Source organism: Drosophila serrata, unplaced genomic scaffold (assembly GCF_035046125.1).
Source record: "Drosophila serrata isolate PLE 108 unplaced genomic scaffold, ASM3504612v1 contig_23, whole genome shotgun sequence".
NCBI classification, from domain to species: domain Eukaryota; kingdom Metazoa; phylum Arthropoda; class Insecta; order Diptera; family Drosophilidae; genus Drosophila; species Drosophila serrata.
Genome location: NW_028256921.1, coordinates 1,333,532 through 1,347,592, shown reverse-complemented (window position 1 = coordinate 1,347,592; position 14,061 = coordinate 1,333,532). Strand labels below are relative to the sequence as shown.

The following is a 14,061-nucleotide window of genomic DNA, read 5'->3' as shown; positions in this document are numbered from 1 at the left end:
CACTTTTAAACACACACAACAAATATGACATAAGACATTTAAAAAATACATCCTTTACCAACTACTTCCCTTTTCCTTGTACTTATTCTTGGTATCAACTTCCTCTTGACTTTCCTCTTTAATTACAAATCGCTGAAGGTACAAAATGTGTACACTTAATTTTCACGATTTTGCCTGCGGACTTTTTTGTGTGCTAACAAACTGCATTGTTAAAGTTTCGAAGGGAAAAGTAGTCTTCTCGAATGTGACAAAACGGAAAAGTCCCTTTTGTTTGCATTCCCGTACGCCTGGGCTAATTTGGAAAACGCTTGCATAATCTCAGTGCAAAAATGGTGAGTAAAGGGGGAACCGTCCTTTTGCTGTCAAAAATGCGGCAAATAAGACACACGACCAGGGGGAGAGAGGAAAGAGGGGCGGTGTTGGTATATACATATATAGGCGATTGCCCTGGGAAGGAAATAATGTTGTGATACCCTAAGAGGGGAAAAGGACATGTCCTTATAAGCCACAAGAGCGGATTTTACCTCACAGTGGATTTCTTACTTTAAATCGTTGAGAAATAAGTTAGCAAATGAGCTTATTTTCTATATTCCGATGTGTTAAAGTTGTTAACCTTGTCATAAACATTATTCTTATATTTGTTTCATTCTATTTCTAAGCCTTAAGTTCATATTTCCGAGTGTACTTCCCCCCAAGACACTTTTCTTTCCGCCAGAAAGTATGCAGTTAATTTCAACTCTTAGCAACTCTTAGCTAGACTTTCAGATGCACACTTTAAAGGGTATTCCTTGGTTGCTCCACCATTACAGGGTATCCTGGCCCAAACATACTATATACCATCTTTATTTCGCTTTTGTTGTGCTTGGGTTGGCTTTCTTTTCGGGTGGGGAGGTGAGTGGGTTTTGTCCTCTTGTGCCGTTGACTTTTGCGCCTAAGCAAAATTGGTGCCATGTGTTTTGTGGCCGCTTTGTTTGTTGGCTTGACTAAAAATTTTTGCTGGCAGCCTGCCACACACGAGGACATCAGCGTCTGAGGCGACTGAAACTGAGACAAGAGCACTGGGAGTGAGTGAGTGAGTCTGATCCTGGAACCGAAACTGAGGCACAGACACAGGACATGTCACGTCAGCGGCACAAAGCCCAAGCACAAAAGGCCTGATAACTGCAGTCGCCTGATAAGCGGCATGCCCCAAAACAAGGATATGCCCACCCACACGAGAGCACAGGCAGAGTACATATATGTTTATGCATATGTTTTTAGCTAAACAATATGCTCCATGACTCACGTTCCCGTTTCTCTCGGTGCACACCAAAAACAGGAAGAGGAACAGGAACAGGAACAGGAGCCGCTTGAGACTCTGCCCACCCGGAAGCACATGTCACCCCCTTTTGTCATTTCGCTCATAACGTTAATTTATATTCAGTTCAGTCTAAAAAAAAAATAGGTAGTGTGAGTACAGTGAAGCCCATGTGACAGCCATCGAGGGGAGAGTAGTCTGAAGGATGAAAGTATATCCTAAATCCTAGATCCTGGTAGCTCCTCCTCCTCCTCCTCAGTTGAAGTACTGCTGCTGGTGCTGACGACGACGCAGGGCAGGAGTGGCGGCCACAAAGCGGCGTCCCAGACTGGAGACACCCGATCCCGAGCCGGAGACCGAAACGGAGCCATCGTTGGCGGAGTACAGGAGCAGTGGGATCTCCTCCACACTGGTCTGTTGCTGCTGGGCAGAGTTTCGCACTCCCGAGCGGAGCAACTCATCGGCGGACAGGCGACGCAGGGCAGGAGCGGCAACTGGAGCAGCCACTGGAGTCACCGAGGACACACCCTCCAACAGCTGATCCTCATCATTCTCCGGCTGATCCAACACCAAATCCTCGGGCTGGGCTACAGCAATGCTATTTCCAACTGGCGGAGCATCTCCCTCATGATCGGCCGAGGCAATGGAGCTGCTCTGCAGCAAAGCCTCAATGTTCTCCAAGTTGGACAAACCATTAATCTGCAGTTGATCATGCAACTCACTGGGAATGGCAATAGCCTGGACATCCTTGTGCCCGGAGATGCCATTCGGTGTGGGAATGAACTGAACATTCTCAGGGATCTGATCGGTGGGATAAACAGGCACCAATTCAGCCTCATTCTCGTTGCTGGACTTCAACAGGATCAGGGAGATGGGGACAATTTTCTTGAATTTCAACAAGACCAACTTCTTGATGGCCACGGCTCCAGGAAAGACACGTCCCTGAGGTCCGGCATGGGGTTTGGCGATCAAAGCTCGCTGGCTATAGTGCTGACGCCGATGTCCAGGAACATGACGGGCTTTTAAGAGGAGGAAGTAAGTTATTTTACATTATATAAATGCTTTTCCTGACTAATCAAACTCTCAAAATGTATTTCCCTTCAATAAATCAAAGAAAACCCCTTAGTTAAAGGACTGTAAGCTTGCTTATACTTTGCTTAGTGATAGTCATGAACTAAAGCTTTTTACTAATGATTTGGGTTCTTTGATAATGATCATATCAGAGAGTTCATCAGAGAGCTCTCATCGACCTCTAACTCACCTTCGCTGAGGGCCAACAAAGCCAGGCCAATGGCCAAAAGAGTTGCCAACTTAATTGCCATAATGATTGGGGATTTTGTTTTTTTTGCTGGAAGGCTTTGATGATTTTTCTGGAACTTGAATTTCGACCCTGATGCGTCGCTGGACGAGTGACTCTATTAAATGGTTCAACAAGTGCCCGGCAAAGACATTTTATACATGGGGAGGAACGTTCACCGGATGGCGAAAACCATAGACAACAGAGACACATAAAAATCACCCGAAAAAAAGACAATAGAAATTTCGCCAGCCAGTAGATAGTAGATAGAACCTTATAGAATGGCATCGAATGAGATTGGATTGGATTTTTGGAAAGGGGGGCCGCCGAGAAGAGAAATGGTTTGCAGGCCGATTGGCAAATTATTAAACTATGCAAATGCTCGAGACTGATTTATGCACGGATTTCGGGGCCAAGAATCAAAAACCGAAAAACCAGAAACCAGAAACCGAAAACAGATACATCCAGCAGCAGAACGTCGACTCCATTTTCATTTCCATTTCCAAGACCAAGTCCAAGTCCAAGTTCCATTCCCAGCTGCAGTTTCCTCCTCCTTCTGCCTTCCCCTGTTTGTTGGCTAATTTGCCCCAAAAATTTGCATTTTGGGTCGCCTCGAAAATACGTTACAAAAAAATAACAAGAAAAAATAGCAAATGACCCAGCCGCTTGGGGTTTTGAGCCAATTCTTTTTTTGGGGTCAAAAGTGAGATTCTCAATAAGTCTTACCAGGTTTCAGCTTCCAAAAATGGCTCCGAGACATTTGTCACTGTCCATGGCGCTCCTCCCTTTTCGAAGGGAGGGTCAGGGTTCAGGTTTTTGGACCAGATTCACCATCGCCATCATGTGTTCCCAATTCCAAAAGCAACGGACATTTAAATCAATCAAAATGTATCGCCTTACATGGAAATGTATTCTTTTCAGTTCTATTCTTTCACCGAAAAGACGGTGCTACTTAGTGCCAGCTCTGAAAGCCATAAGTTAACCCATCAAACTATAAGTTGAGCAGATGGATTATGATTCCTAATGACTTATAACAATCTGATCACTATTGTGGGAAAATTCCATAGATACTTTGTTAGTCTATGGCATTGTTTGGGTAACAAAGTTAATACACACTTAAGACTTCTATTGTAAAAAAATATATTCTTTTTTATAGTAAACAAAAAAATGCTTTGGAGTATATTATATCAGACGAAGATATCAAAACAATTATCTGGGGTAAAGAAAGCTATTTTAAGATTTTTAATCTTCAAAGAGAAAAAAAATAACTATGATCAGTAACTATCAATGAAAATTAAGTAACTATGATCAGTAATTAACTATGACAAGTAACTCTGATTAGTAAGTATCTGAACAGTAAGTATCTATGATCAGTAAGTAACTTTGAACACTAATAAACAATGACTTGCAATTTTTTAAACACAACACATATCTGAGACGTGGCCGCCAGAAGTCACTTCGTTCCGGGAAAGTTAGAACAAGTTGGGAATCATATGCATAGGTGCGCGAGATTTGTTTTGGAACAAAGAGCAAGCTATTTGAATGAAACTATGGAGTTATTCTTCGATGTAACTTTACTGGTATATAAGTCGGAGCATTGCGAATCGGTATACTATATATATACATATATATATCTGCCATAGGAATGGTCGGACAATTTAAAGAATAACTAATAATAATAATAATAACTTTTCCAGTTTTCAACAGATTTTCATCAAATATGATATATAGCCATTATATATTAACCCAGAGTTTTGTGTAAAATTAAATGAAAATCGAACTTCTACATCATATAGCTGCCATACAAACGATCGTTAATAAAAATTGAGGTAAATGCAAAACAAAATCCATAACTATAAATATTAAATGGAGAATAAAATGAAAGCAGACATTACCTTATGATTATTAACATAAATATTTATATATATTTATACATATTTTTTTTTATTGTATACTAAAAAACTATATTGTATTTGAATATGGTAATGTAAAATATAAAAATATTTTTGTTAACTATTGAATGAAGAAACTGAATACTTTGGTAAATTTCGAAACCCGAAATTTATTTATTATTTGAATTCGGAAAGCTTTTCCAAGTTAGTTTTAAAAAGATTCATAAATCTGTTTCTTAAGTTTTCAAATCTAAGAAATATAAAATTTACGGCAATTTTAATACAAAAATCAAAGTTTGGAATACTCATAACTTAGCCAAAAAGGCATTAATTTTAATTCGAAAATCAGTTTTATGCTTGTTTTTATAAGGCTAATAAATCTGCGTACTTAATGTAAAATATAGATAAATTAAAATTTTTATCAATTTTTTTGTACAATTTTAATGATAAGCCCCATAAAAAATTTAGAAAAAATGAAAAAATTTTTTGTTTTCCATCATGCCTAGAAAGATTCGCCTGTTGATGCTGATCAAGAATATATATGATTTATGGGGTCGGAAAAGACTCCTTCACTGATTAAAATGATATTTTCCTCAGCAAGATTCTTGAATTCGACATTTTTATTTCATACATTTTGAAATATTTTTTTAACACAATCTAAGTTTACAAATTGCCTAACTACGTCGAAAATTCAATAATTTCAATTCGGAAAAAGGGCCTGGGTTAAACTTTTAAGGCTTAATAAATCTGCATACCGCAAAGATAATATTTGTGAAAATAAAAGTGGTTTTTATATTATTGAAAATGTTACGATGCAACCCCTTCAAAATTTAATATGCTATTTTTGGCGAAATCAAAGTTTACAAATTGCATAACTACATCAAAAATGCATTAATTTCAATTCAGAAACCACTCCTGTGTTAGTTTTTTTAAGGTTAATAAATATGCTTACTCGATATAACATTTTAAAATATCACAATTTTTGTCAATTTATCCCAATTTTAATGATGTTACCCCATATTTGTTTTGAAGTCATATATTTTTTTGTGACGCACTGTACCGAACTAAGAAAGCTTCAGCACATCTCAAGCTCGATAATTAAACAAAACTTTTCCAAGCCGCATAACCTCAGAGATTTTCACCGACCCTCTTCTCTACCGATCGCATCCTCGGAAAATCTATTTATCGGTAATCGATTATCGATATCTATTGATTTTATGATTTATTAATTGGCCAAATATATATATTTTTTTTTTGGGCTGGACATCGTCTTATCAAATTATGCCATTTACTGTCGGCAATTATTTAAATTTTCCAGTGCTACCGTCGGGCTGCTGTAATGATGATAGAAACGACCTCAAAAAACCACCCAACATATTTGCGGCCCATTAAGGGCGACATAAAACAAATGTTTTAATAACGAAATTATGCAAAAGAAGGCCCAGAAGTAGGAACGCCGTGTATTCATTAGCTTTTTGAGGCCTCGCAGCGCGAAAAAGATCCGAGAGCCAACACTCCGTTCATTTCATGCTAATGGAAATGCATAAAAAAATCATAAATACTCATTAGCCAAATGTATGGGTGTGCGTGTGTCTCTATCTGTGTGTGTTTAGGTGTGTGTGTGTGTGAAAGAAGAAAGTTGCCCTCCCAAGTTGGGGTCACCTCATCTCGTCACCTCTGATGGCGGGGTCAGCACAGACATATATGTACATATATATTGGAAAGTTAATAGGGAAAGTTATATTTTTAGATTTCCTGGAATTAGCACAATGATCCACTTTCGACGGAAAGAAATCGCCACGGGAAAATTAATCCACCAAAAGTTTAAGGGGATTTCTCTAGAGCAATTATTAATTATTTTTTATAATCATTTTGAACAAAAGAGTCTTTTGTTCTAATTAAATAAGTGGAGTCTATGAAGAAAGCAGAAAATTGATTCAATTTGTAACTCCCAGTTAGTTAGAGAAAAGGAAATTAATCATTGATAATTATTAAATCCTATTATTATTGATCTTTTGTCTAAAATATGCGATACCGGTAAAGAATCGCGTTCTTTCAATCGATATTTATCGATATTTTTATATAACAATTTCATTGTAAAAAACAATGTTTAGAAAACTCATAACTAATCGAAAAATGATTTAATTTTAAAGCAGTTCTGTTCTACTTTTTAAGAGCTTAATAAATCTCCATACTCAAATTGAAATTTTAAACAATTAATTTTTTTTTATTTTTTTTTTTAATTTTAGCGATGTAACCCCTTAAAAACTTGGAAAAAAACATTTTAAATTTGTTTTCTTCATGAGATGGCTAGATCGTCTTGCCTGTTCACGCTGATCAAAAATATATATGATTTATGGGGTCGGAAATGCCTCCTTCACATGGTTACAAGCTTCTAACTAAAACTTAAATACTATTATAATAAGGGTATTAATTAATTAATATTAATAATTATTATTTATATAAAATATATTATATTATTTATAAGTGTTTTTTTCAATTAATTTTTTTTTAAATATAGTAATCTGAATAATTAAAGTTATAGAATCAATATTTAAAATTTATTATTTTTAAATGCCTCAGAAAAATGATTAAATAAATATTATATTTCGTTTCTAATAAAAAAAATTTTTGAATATATACAATACATATACTAATGTATTAATATTCGAACTGTGTTTTCAATTGAATTTTGGAAATGTTACTTAATTTTTGTATAAAATTTTAAAATCAGAATTATTTTCGATGTAAAATCAGAATTTTTATTTTTAAATTTTAAAATCTAAAATATTTTCAATGTTAAACCAAATGTTTCGTTAAGATAAGGAAAAATTTAATTTGCTAAATTCGATAAATTATAAATTGGGCTAGTAAATATAAAAAAAGCTAATGGACAAATGGACTTACCCTACAAACAGCCAGAAAAATGTCTTCATTATGACATATTTATTTATATTGAGCCTAAAAAAAGAGAAGAATAAAAGAATTAATCATATGAATGGAGAACGAAAGAATTAATTATAATGTTAAATACTTAATTTTAATACTAAAATTGTAAACTTATTTAAAAAAGATTTATTGTAATAGTTAACCTAATAGATATGTAAAATATTGTCAAAATGCTTATTTTTTAAATTAATATCATAAAAATAACCCACAAATTCCATAGATTTCGAATGTAACCATAATCTACAATAAACTAGTTTTCAAAAAAAAGAAATTGATATAGAAAATATTTTCTAAATTTGCTTGGCAACTGAAACAGAGATCTGAGATCAAACTAGTTTTTGTTTTTTGGAAATATTCTAAAACCGTTTGGGGCCTGCGACCTGCGACCTGAAATTTTTGGCCAGCGGTCAAGAAACCGCAAATTGATTTACAGCTTTCGGGAGAATAGAGAGAGAGAGAGAGGGCAAAAAAAGAGACATCGAGAGAGTCGGAGAGACACCAGAGAGCTTTGCCAAAAAAGAATCAGAAGACTGGTAGACTCTCTGCAGAATCCCACGCTCTTTCTTCGCAACGATTCTTCAAAATAACGTTTGTAGACGGCACATAAAAAGCTCAGGTCACTTCGCTCGCTTAAACAGTTCGGCAAAAGAAACGTCTATCTGTGGACCCCCTTAGACCGAGTTCCGAGCTTGAGCATTTTTTTTGGGTACTCCAAGACAGAGTGCAAAAGTGCGAAGTGTGCAAAGTGTGACGGACAGCGGACGAAGATCAAGGCCCCCTAAAAAACTAAACCCCCCTCCAACACGACCATGACCAAGTTCGTGGTGGGCCCATGGCTGTGCCTGGTCCTCGTCCTGTCCCTGGGTCAGGTGAGGGCATCGGCTGTTACCCCAGCACCAGAAGTGGAGCAGTCTACGGAATCGCCCATCGCCGATATGGCGTTGATTGGTAGGATCTCTACATGGATTTGTGCCACAAAACATTCCTATTAATCTCTGAATGTGTTTCTCTCTCCCCAAAATCTCCTTCCCAATTTATTTTTTTTCATGTGTTTTTTATTTGTTGTGTGATCGTGCTTCTTTTTTTTCTGTGATCTGATGATGACCCGTGATTTGTGTGTGGAACAGAGGATGCACCCATGGCTGTCATGGCGCCCAAATCGCCCACAGAGAAGCCACCGGTTCTCCAGGAGGCAGCTGGCATGGAGAAGGCTGCAGTAGCTCCTGTGGCAGCACCTGTGGCAGCTCCTGGACAAACCCACACGGTGGCCGATTTCATCATTCATCCCCTGATTGCCTTCAAGCCGCGTCAGGCTTCGCTGGAGGAGATCCAGGGCAAGCAGGCTACCCCAGCAACTCCAGCTGCTCCCAGCACTTGGCTCTTTGGCATGAATCCCGCCCAGCAGTTGGGCTCGTCGTTCTCTACCTTGGCTGGTTCCGTTTCCGGTTGGATCAACGATCGTTTGGGTCAACAGCTGCCCAGCTTTGTGGAGACCCCGGTTCAGACTAGCTCCACCACCGCTGCTCCAGTTACCACATCCACCACTCAGAAGCCCGATATTGTGGTTAGGGTACAGCAGCGGCCATCGAGGAATGGCAATCGTCGTGGCAATGGAAACGGAAATGGCAATGGTAACTTCAATGTCAATGGCAACGGAAACGGAAATGGCAACAGGCGTCGCCAGCGTCCCAATCGCTTCAACAACCGACTGGATTCATTTGAGGATGATTACTACGAGGATGATTATTTCCAGGGCAATAGGTTCGATGAGGAGTTCGATGACGATGAGGATGATCTGTCGCTGGAGCACTTTGAGGATGATGACTCCCTGGAGCTGCGTCCCCAGCAGAAGCCCAAGCGTAAGCAGACCCAGGCTGCCAAGCCCAAGAGGAAGCAACAAAAGCCACAGAAACAGCAGCAGCAGCAGGAGCAGGAGCAGGAGCAAGAGCAGGAAGAGGTTCCTCAGGTTGTGAACCAAAAGCGTCGCCAGAGTCACAACAAGAAGACCAAGGTCCAGAAGAAACCCATCCAGGTGCCCGAGGACTCCGACGATGAGGAAGAGCTGGAGGATGATGAGCACGAGGATGATGATGACGAGGAGGAGGTGATGCAGGATGATGAAGCCAGCCAGGAGCAGGGTTTCTTGCCTGAGCCCATCTTTGGCTCCTCTAGCTCAACACGTCGCTCTCAGAATCAGCCCAACTTCATCCAACGCGGTCAGCAGAGTCTGATCAGTCAGATCCGTCAGTTCACCCGTGGCCAGGCACCCGTCGAGTCCGGTTCCAAGCTCCGCCGTACTGGCTCCGGTTCATCCACCGCCCAGACCCGTCGTCCCCAGCAGACCACGTTGCTCTTAAACCGCAATGGACAGACTGTCTATGTGGCCCCTGAGATCCTGGGTTATCCTTATGCCTATCAGGGCAAACGTCAGCGTCTTCCGGTCGCTGGAGCCTACCCTCAGCCTCCGTTGACGGTGCCCGTGAGGCGTCAGGGTCGTCCTACTCAGTATATTACCATTCCCTGGAATCAGCTGGGACTCTCGCCACCGGATCAGCAATCCATGGTCTCCCTGGCCGAGGGCATTCAGGCTCAGCCATTGATCCTTAACATTCCCCAGAGCGCCATTCAGCCGGTGAGGGGATCCGGTTCCGCTGGCCAGCAGCAGAAGAAAAAGAAGCGTCCACATCTGACTGCCTCGGCGGTGCCTCTGCTGGCTGATGCTTCCCTGATGGACATCTTCCAGCCTCCTCAGATTCCACCATCCCGCACGGGATCCTCTTCTGCAGCCTCCATTAAACCTATTAATGCTCAGCCTGTTTTGATTGCTGCTAAGCCTGTGAAGGCCGGCGGTTCGGGTGTCCTGCCCACACGTATTCGTCCTGGAACAATTGTGGAGAAGGCACCGGCTATGGATGCCATGGAGAAGCCTGTCATGGAGGCCACCGAGATGAAGCAGGAGGAGGAACAGCAAATGGTGATGCCAGCAGCTGCCACAGAGTCAGCTGCCCAGATGGAAGCCACCGAGCAGCAGCAACAGCAGCAGCAGCCGCAGGAGTTCATCATTGTTGGAGATGATGATGAGCCCGGTCTATCACGACATGTCCAGCCTGCCTATGGGGATGCACGTTATGTGTCCTATGGTGATTTCCATCCCTATTTTGATCTGTTGACTCAAAATAGGCGTTTTGCCCTCCGAAAGAGCGGACGATCCCTGGAGAGTCCCGAGGAGCAGCAGAAGATGGAGGCTCCCAAGGAGGAAATGATCAAGGAGGAATCTCCCAAGGAGGAAATGATCAAGGAGCACTCTCAGAAGGAGGAAATGATCAAGGAGGAGGCCCAGAAGGAGGAAATGATCAAGAAGAAGGAATCTGCCAAGGAGGAAATGATCAAGGAGGAATCTCCCAAGGAGGAAATGAAAATGGCGGAAACGGAAATGAAGAAGGAGGAAACCAAAATGGAGGAGATCCAGAAGGAAGAACCCCAAAAGGAGGAAATCAAGAAGGAGGAACCTGCTGTTACAACTCTGTAAAAAAAACCCTCCCCGAAAAACGAATCCAAAACGAATTCAAATTAATTTGAAATATTGAAGAATCCCAAAAAATATGACAAAAATAACAAAGCAAAAAAACCAAACAAACGATTTTCAATCCCAGTGAAAAAAAAACACAATAAATTTTTTTACATTTTTTTTTGCGTGTGTGTGTTAATGCTTTAACCAGAAGCTAAAAAAACAGCCGGAGAGAGAGAGAGAGAGAGCCAAGAACTGCGATTAGCATAGCCAAAAATATCTTTATTTTTTTATAAATTTAATTATTCCACCTCGACCAGTTGAAAGTTCAGGCCTGAGATCTTATAGATTCATTCCAAGGCGTGAGATCATTGACCCGAAGAAACAAAAAAAAACCTGAACTCGTACCTGGAATGAATGGCTTATTAATGAGGCCCGTGCGCTTTGACCGATTTAAATTTTACGCTATTTTTTTATTCTTCTTTCTTTTAGTTTTTTGTTTTTGTTTTTTTTTTTTTGCATTTCCATTTCCATAAATTTTTTTGTACGGGGTCGAGAGCTTAATTAATTCTTAAATATTGAATCGATTAATGACCGATTAACGGTATTTGGCGTAGGTACAGTTGAGTGACCCCTGAATATGGTAATCGATTGAAGACAACCCTGCCTTTGGGGATTTTGTAGCCATTAGCTTTTTGTTTGCAAATGATGAAAAATAGGACTCTTGGGGGAAGTTACAAAGCAGTGAGCTTGAATTATCCATGAAAAAAGGTAAAGATATTGGATAGATTTTTTAGTATTATTCAATTATCATTTAGAAGAAAAGTTCTCTTAGAAGCCAAGAATATAAAGATTAGCAAAAGCTTAAAATCAGTTTAAAAGCATAGATTTATTGGTGAAAGAAATATTATTTATTATTTAGGAAGCATAGGTAAAGGCTTTTTCACTTATATTCTAATTTTTATAGAAGGGAACTCTCAAAAACTTGCTTTAATATTTCATGTTCTGAGATTAGAGCAAACCCTTAAAAGCATTTTAGTTTTTTATAATAAAATAAACATGGTACATGTAGTAGTAAGCTTGATAAGTCGGATTTTTTTTTCTAATATTAACCAAGATCTTTAATTACAAAACCAGGCTTTAAAAACCACACTTTATTAGACCTAAAAGACCCCAAAGTTTTGTATTTAAAAAAATACTTTCTTCAATAACTTTATGCATTATAGAAATTCGTTTTTCAATAGAAAACATACATATATTTCACACACTTTATAACCAAAAGTTTTCCTTTAGTTTCCTCCTAAGTATTTAATCCCAAAAGAATACCTTAAATATTTTTTCAACAATCAATAAGTAATTAGTATAGCATCATATATGTATTCTAAGCTTTTTTAGATCTTAGTTTTCTTAGCTTCATAATCTCTGTACCGGCTTTTGGTTATTTGGCAAAGACACCAATATAAACACACTCAATACACTGTGGGAAAAACAACCAGCAATTCTCTCATTACAGCTCAAAGATCACCCCCCGAGGGCAACGTTTAGTGAATCAAGCGTGAAAGATCGCTTCCCTTCAACCTGAGATCAGATGGAATCCGTTGAGGCGATGAAGAGCTGTCCAATTATGTGGCCCTAAAGGCAATGGAAATTCGCATAATCATGCCAAAAAGAAACCGGACTGGGCCGAATCACAATCAGAGGAATATTATTGGGCCAACATGCGAGCACTTGAAGTAGTCGCCTAAGAAATCTACAACAAAAAATGAGTCTAAATAGAAAAAAAAAATAGGAAAAATAATAGAAAGAAAATATTAACAATTTGGATAAAAAATACAGAAAAAAAAAATTACAAAATATGAAGAAACTGTAGAGGGAACATCGTAAAGAAATAGAGAAAAATATAAAAAAGATTAGTGAAACAATAGAGATGAAATAGTGGAAAACATGAGGAAAACATAGGTATAAAATAGGAGAAAAAGGGATAAAGAATAGTAAAGAGATAAAGGAAAAATATACAACAAATAGACAAAAAAAAAAACAAATAATTGTCCACAAAATAGTAAAGAAATGTGTACAAAAAATTGTTGAAAAAAAATATCCAAAGAACGTTGACAACATTATTGTCGTAGAGTTTCGTTAATTATTCCCCAAGCATTTTTGGGGTTAACGTTCAGTCAAGTGGCGACTCTTGTAGAAAAGCACAAAAAGAAATTCGGTTTCGGTTTTGGTTTTTGGTCTTTTTTTCCTTCGGATTTTAGATTCCAGATTCGGAATGGTACTCCGGGGCTTATTATTATGATTATAAACATTCGTATTCAGGCGTGTGCAGAAATATGCATAAATTTCGCCCCGAGGCTGGGGTCAGCACCTGCCGAAAATTCAACTTGGCCATAATTAATGCCCAAAGAGAGAAGCCAATGAACTTTCAACTTGCCGGCCCAGCCCAGAAGTTGGCTTAAATCAATTTATTAGCAGCTTTCTTTGTGCCGTTGCTTTTTTAGATTTTTGCGACTCTTCTTGAATTTTTTTTTGATGATTTTTTGACCCCGTTGAACTTCTCCACTGGGCACATTCTTATGGAAATTAACTCTTATTCCAAGCGGTTTCTTTTTTAGAAATTTCTACTTGTCTTGTTGCCAAGCGGATTTTGCAAAAATACCAAAAAATAAATGTATACAATAAGAGATTCAAAATAAATATGTATGAATTTAAAATTTAAAAAATTGACCCAAGTGTTGGTTTCTTTTTTTGAGGGGGTTTGAAAAGGGGAAATATATGTGGAAATCAACTGCCGTTAGTTGCGGAATTTCGCCAAATTTTGACCTACTTTAATCCAACAGTTCATAAAGAACCTTATGAATTAATTAATTTATTCATTCACTTGTCGGAATTGACCTTAATTTTGACAGGAGAAATATTCTAGACCCTGGGATATATTCCATTCTTTTTTATTATTTCTATCATTAAAAACCCTTGCAGCAAATCCCATTGATGTCCAAGAACTCAGCACCCATGTTCTTTGGGTATATTCTTGAACTATGAATATGTATAACATTGAATAGTATTTGAATATATTCATGACGCTATTTCTGCTATATTTTTCACAAATCTCCAAAAC

The 14,061-nt window shown here is 38.7% G+C and overlaps 2 protein-coding genes across 2 annotated transcripts; one reads left to right on the top strand and one right to left on the bottom strand.

The window, feature by feature from the left end:
- Window positions 1-1,552: 1,552 nt before the first annotated feature.
- Window positions 1,553-2,701, bottom strand: LOC110179757 (uncharacterized). The gene is made up of 2 exons (XM_020947374.2): window positions 2,559-2,701; window positions 1,553-2,316 (listed from the first exon to the last, which is right to left on the bottom strand). Exons 1-2 carry the CDS (start codon window positions 2,617-2,619, stop codon window positions 1,553-1,555), a joined length of 825 nt encoding a protein of 274 aa, XP_020803033.2. The 5' UTR covers window positions 2,620-2,701.
- Window positions 2,702-8,474: 5,773 nt separating this feature from the next.
- LOC110179762 (uncharacterized) lies at window positions 8,475-11,022 on the top strand. The gene has a single exon (XM_086829339.1). The coding sequence runs from the start codon at window positions 8,574-8,576 to the stop codon at window positions 10,962-10,964; it is 2,391 nt and encodes a 796-aa protein (XP_086685465.1). The 5' UTR covers window positions 8,475-8,573; the 3' UTR covers window positions 10,965-11,022.
- The last annotated feature ends 3,039 nt before the right edge of the window (window positions 11,023-14,061 follow it).

What these genes read in the sequence shown, in the direction of transcription:
- LOC110179757 (XM_020947374.2), bottom strand. Translation starts at nt 2,619, where the DNA reads ATGGCAATTAAGTTGGCAACTCTTTTGGCCATTGGCCTGGCTTTGTTG. An exon ending in TTTGTTGGCCCTCAGCGAAG is followed by an intron (nt 2,317 to 2,558) that starts GTGAGTTAGAGG and finishes TCCTCTTAAAAG; the next exon opens with CCCGTCATGTTCCTGGACAT.
- LOC110179762 (XM_086829339.1), top strand. Translation starts at nt 8,574, where the DNA reads ATGGCTGTCATGGCGCCCAAATCGCCCACAGAGAAGCCACCGGTTCTC.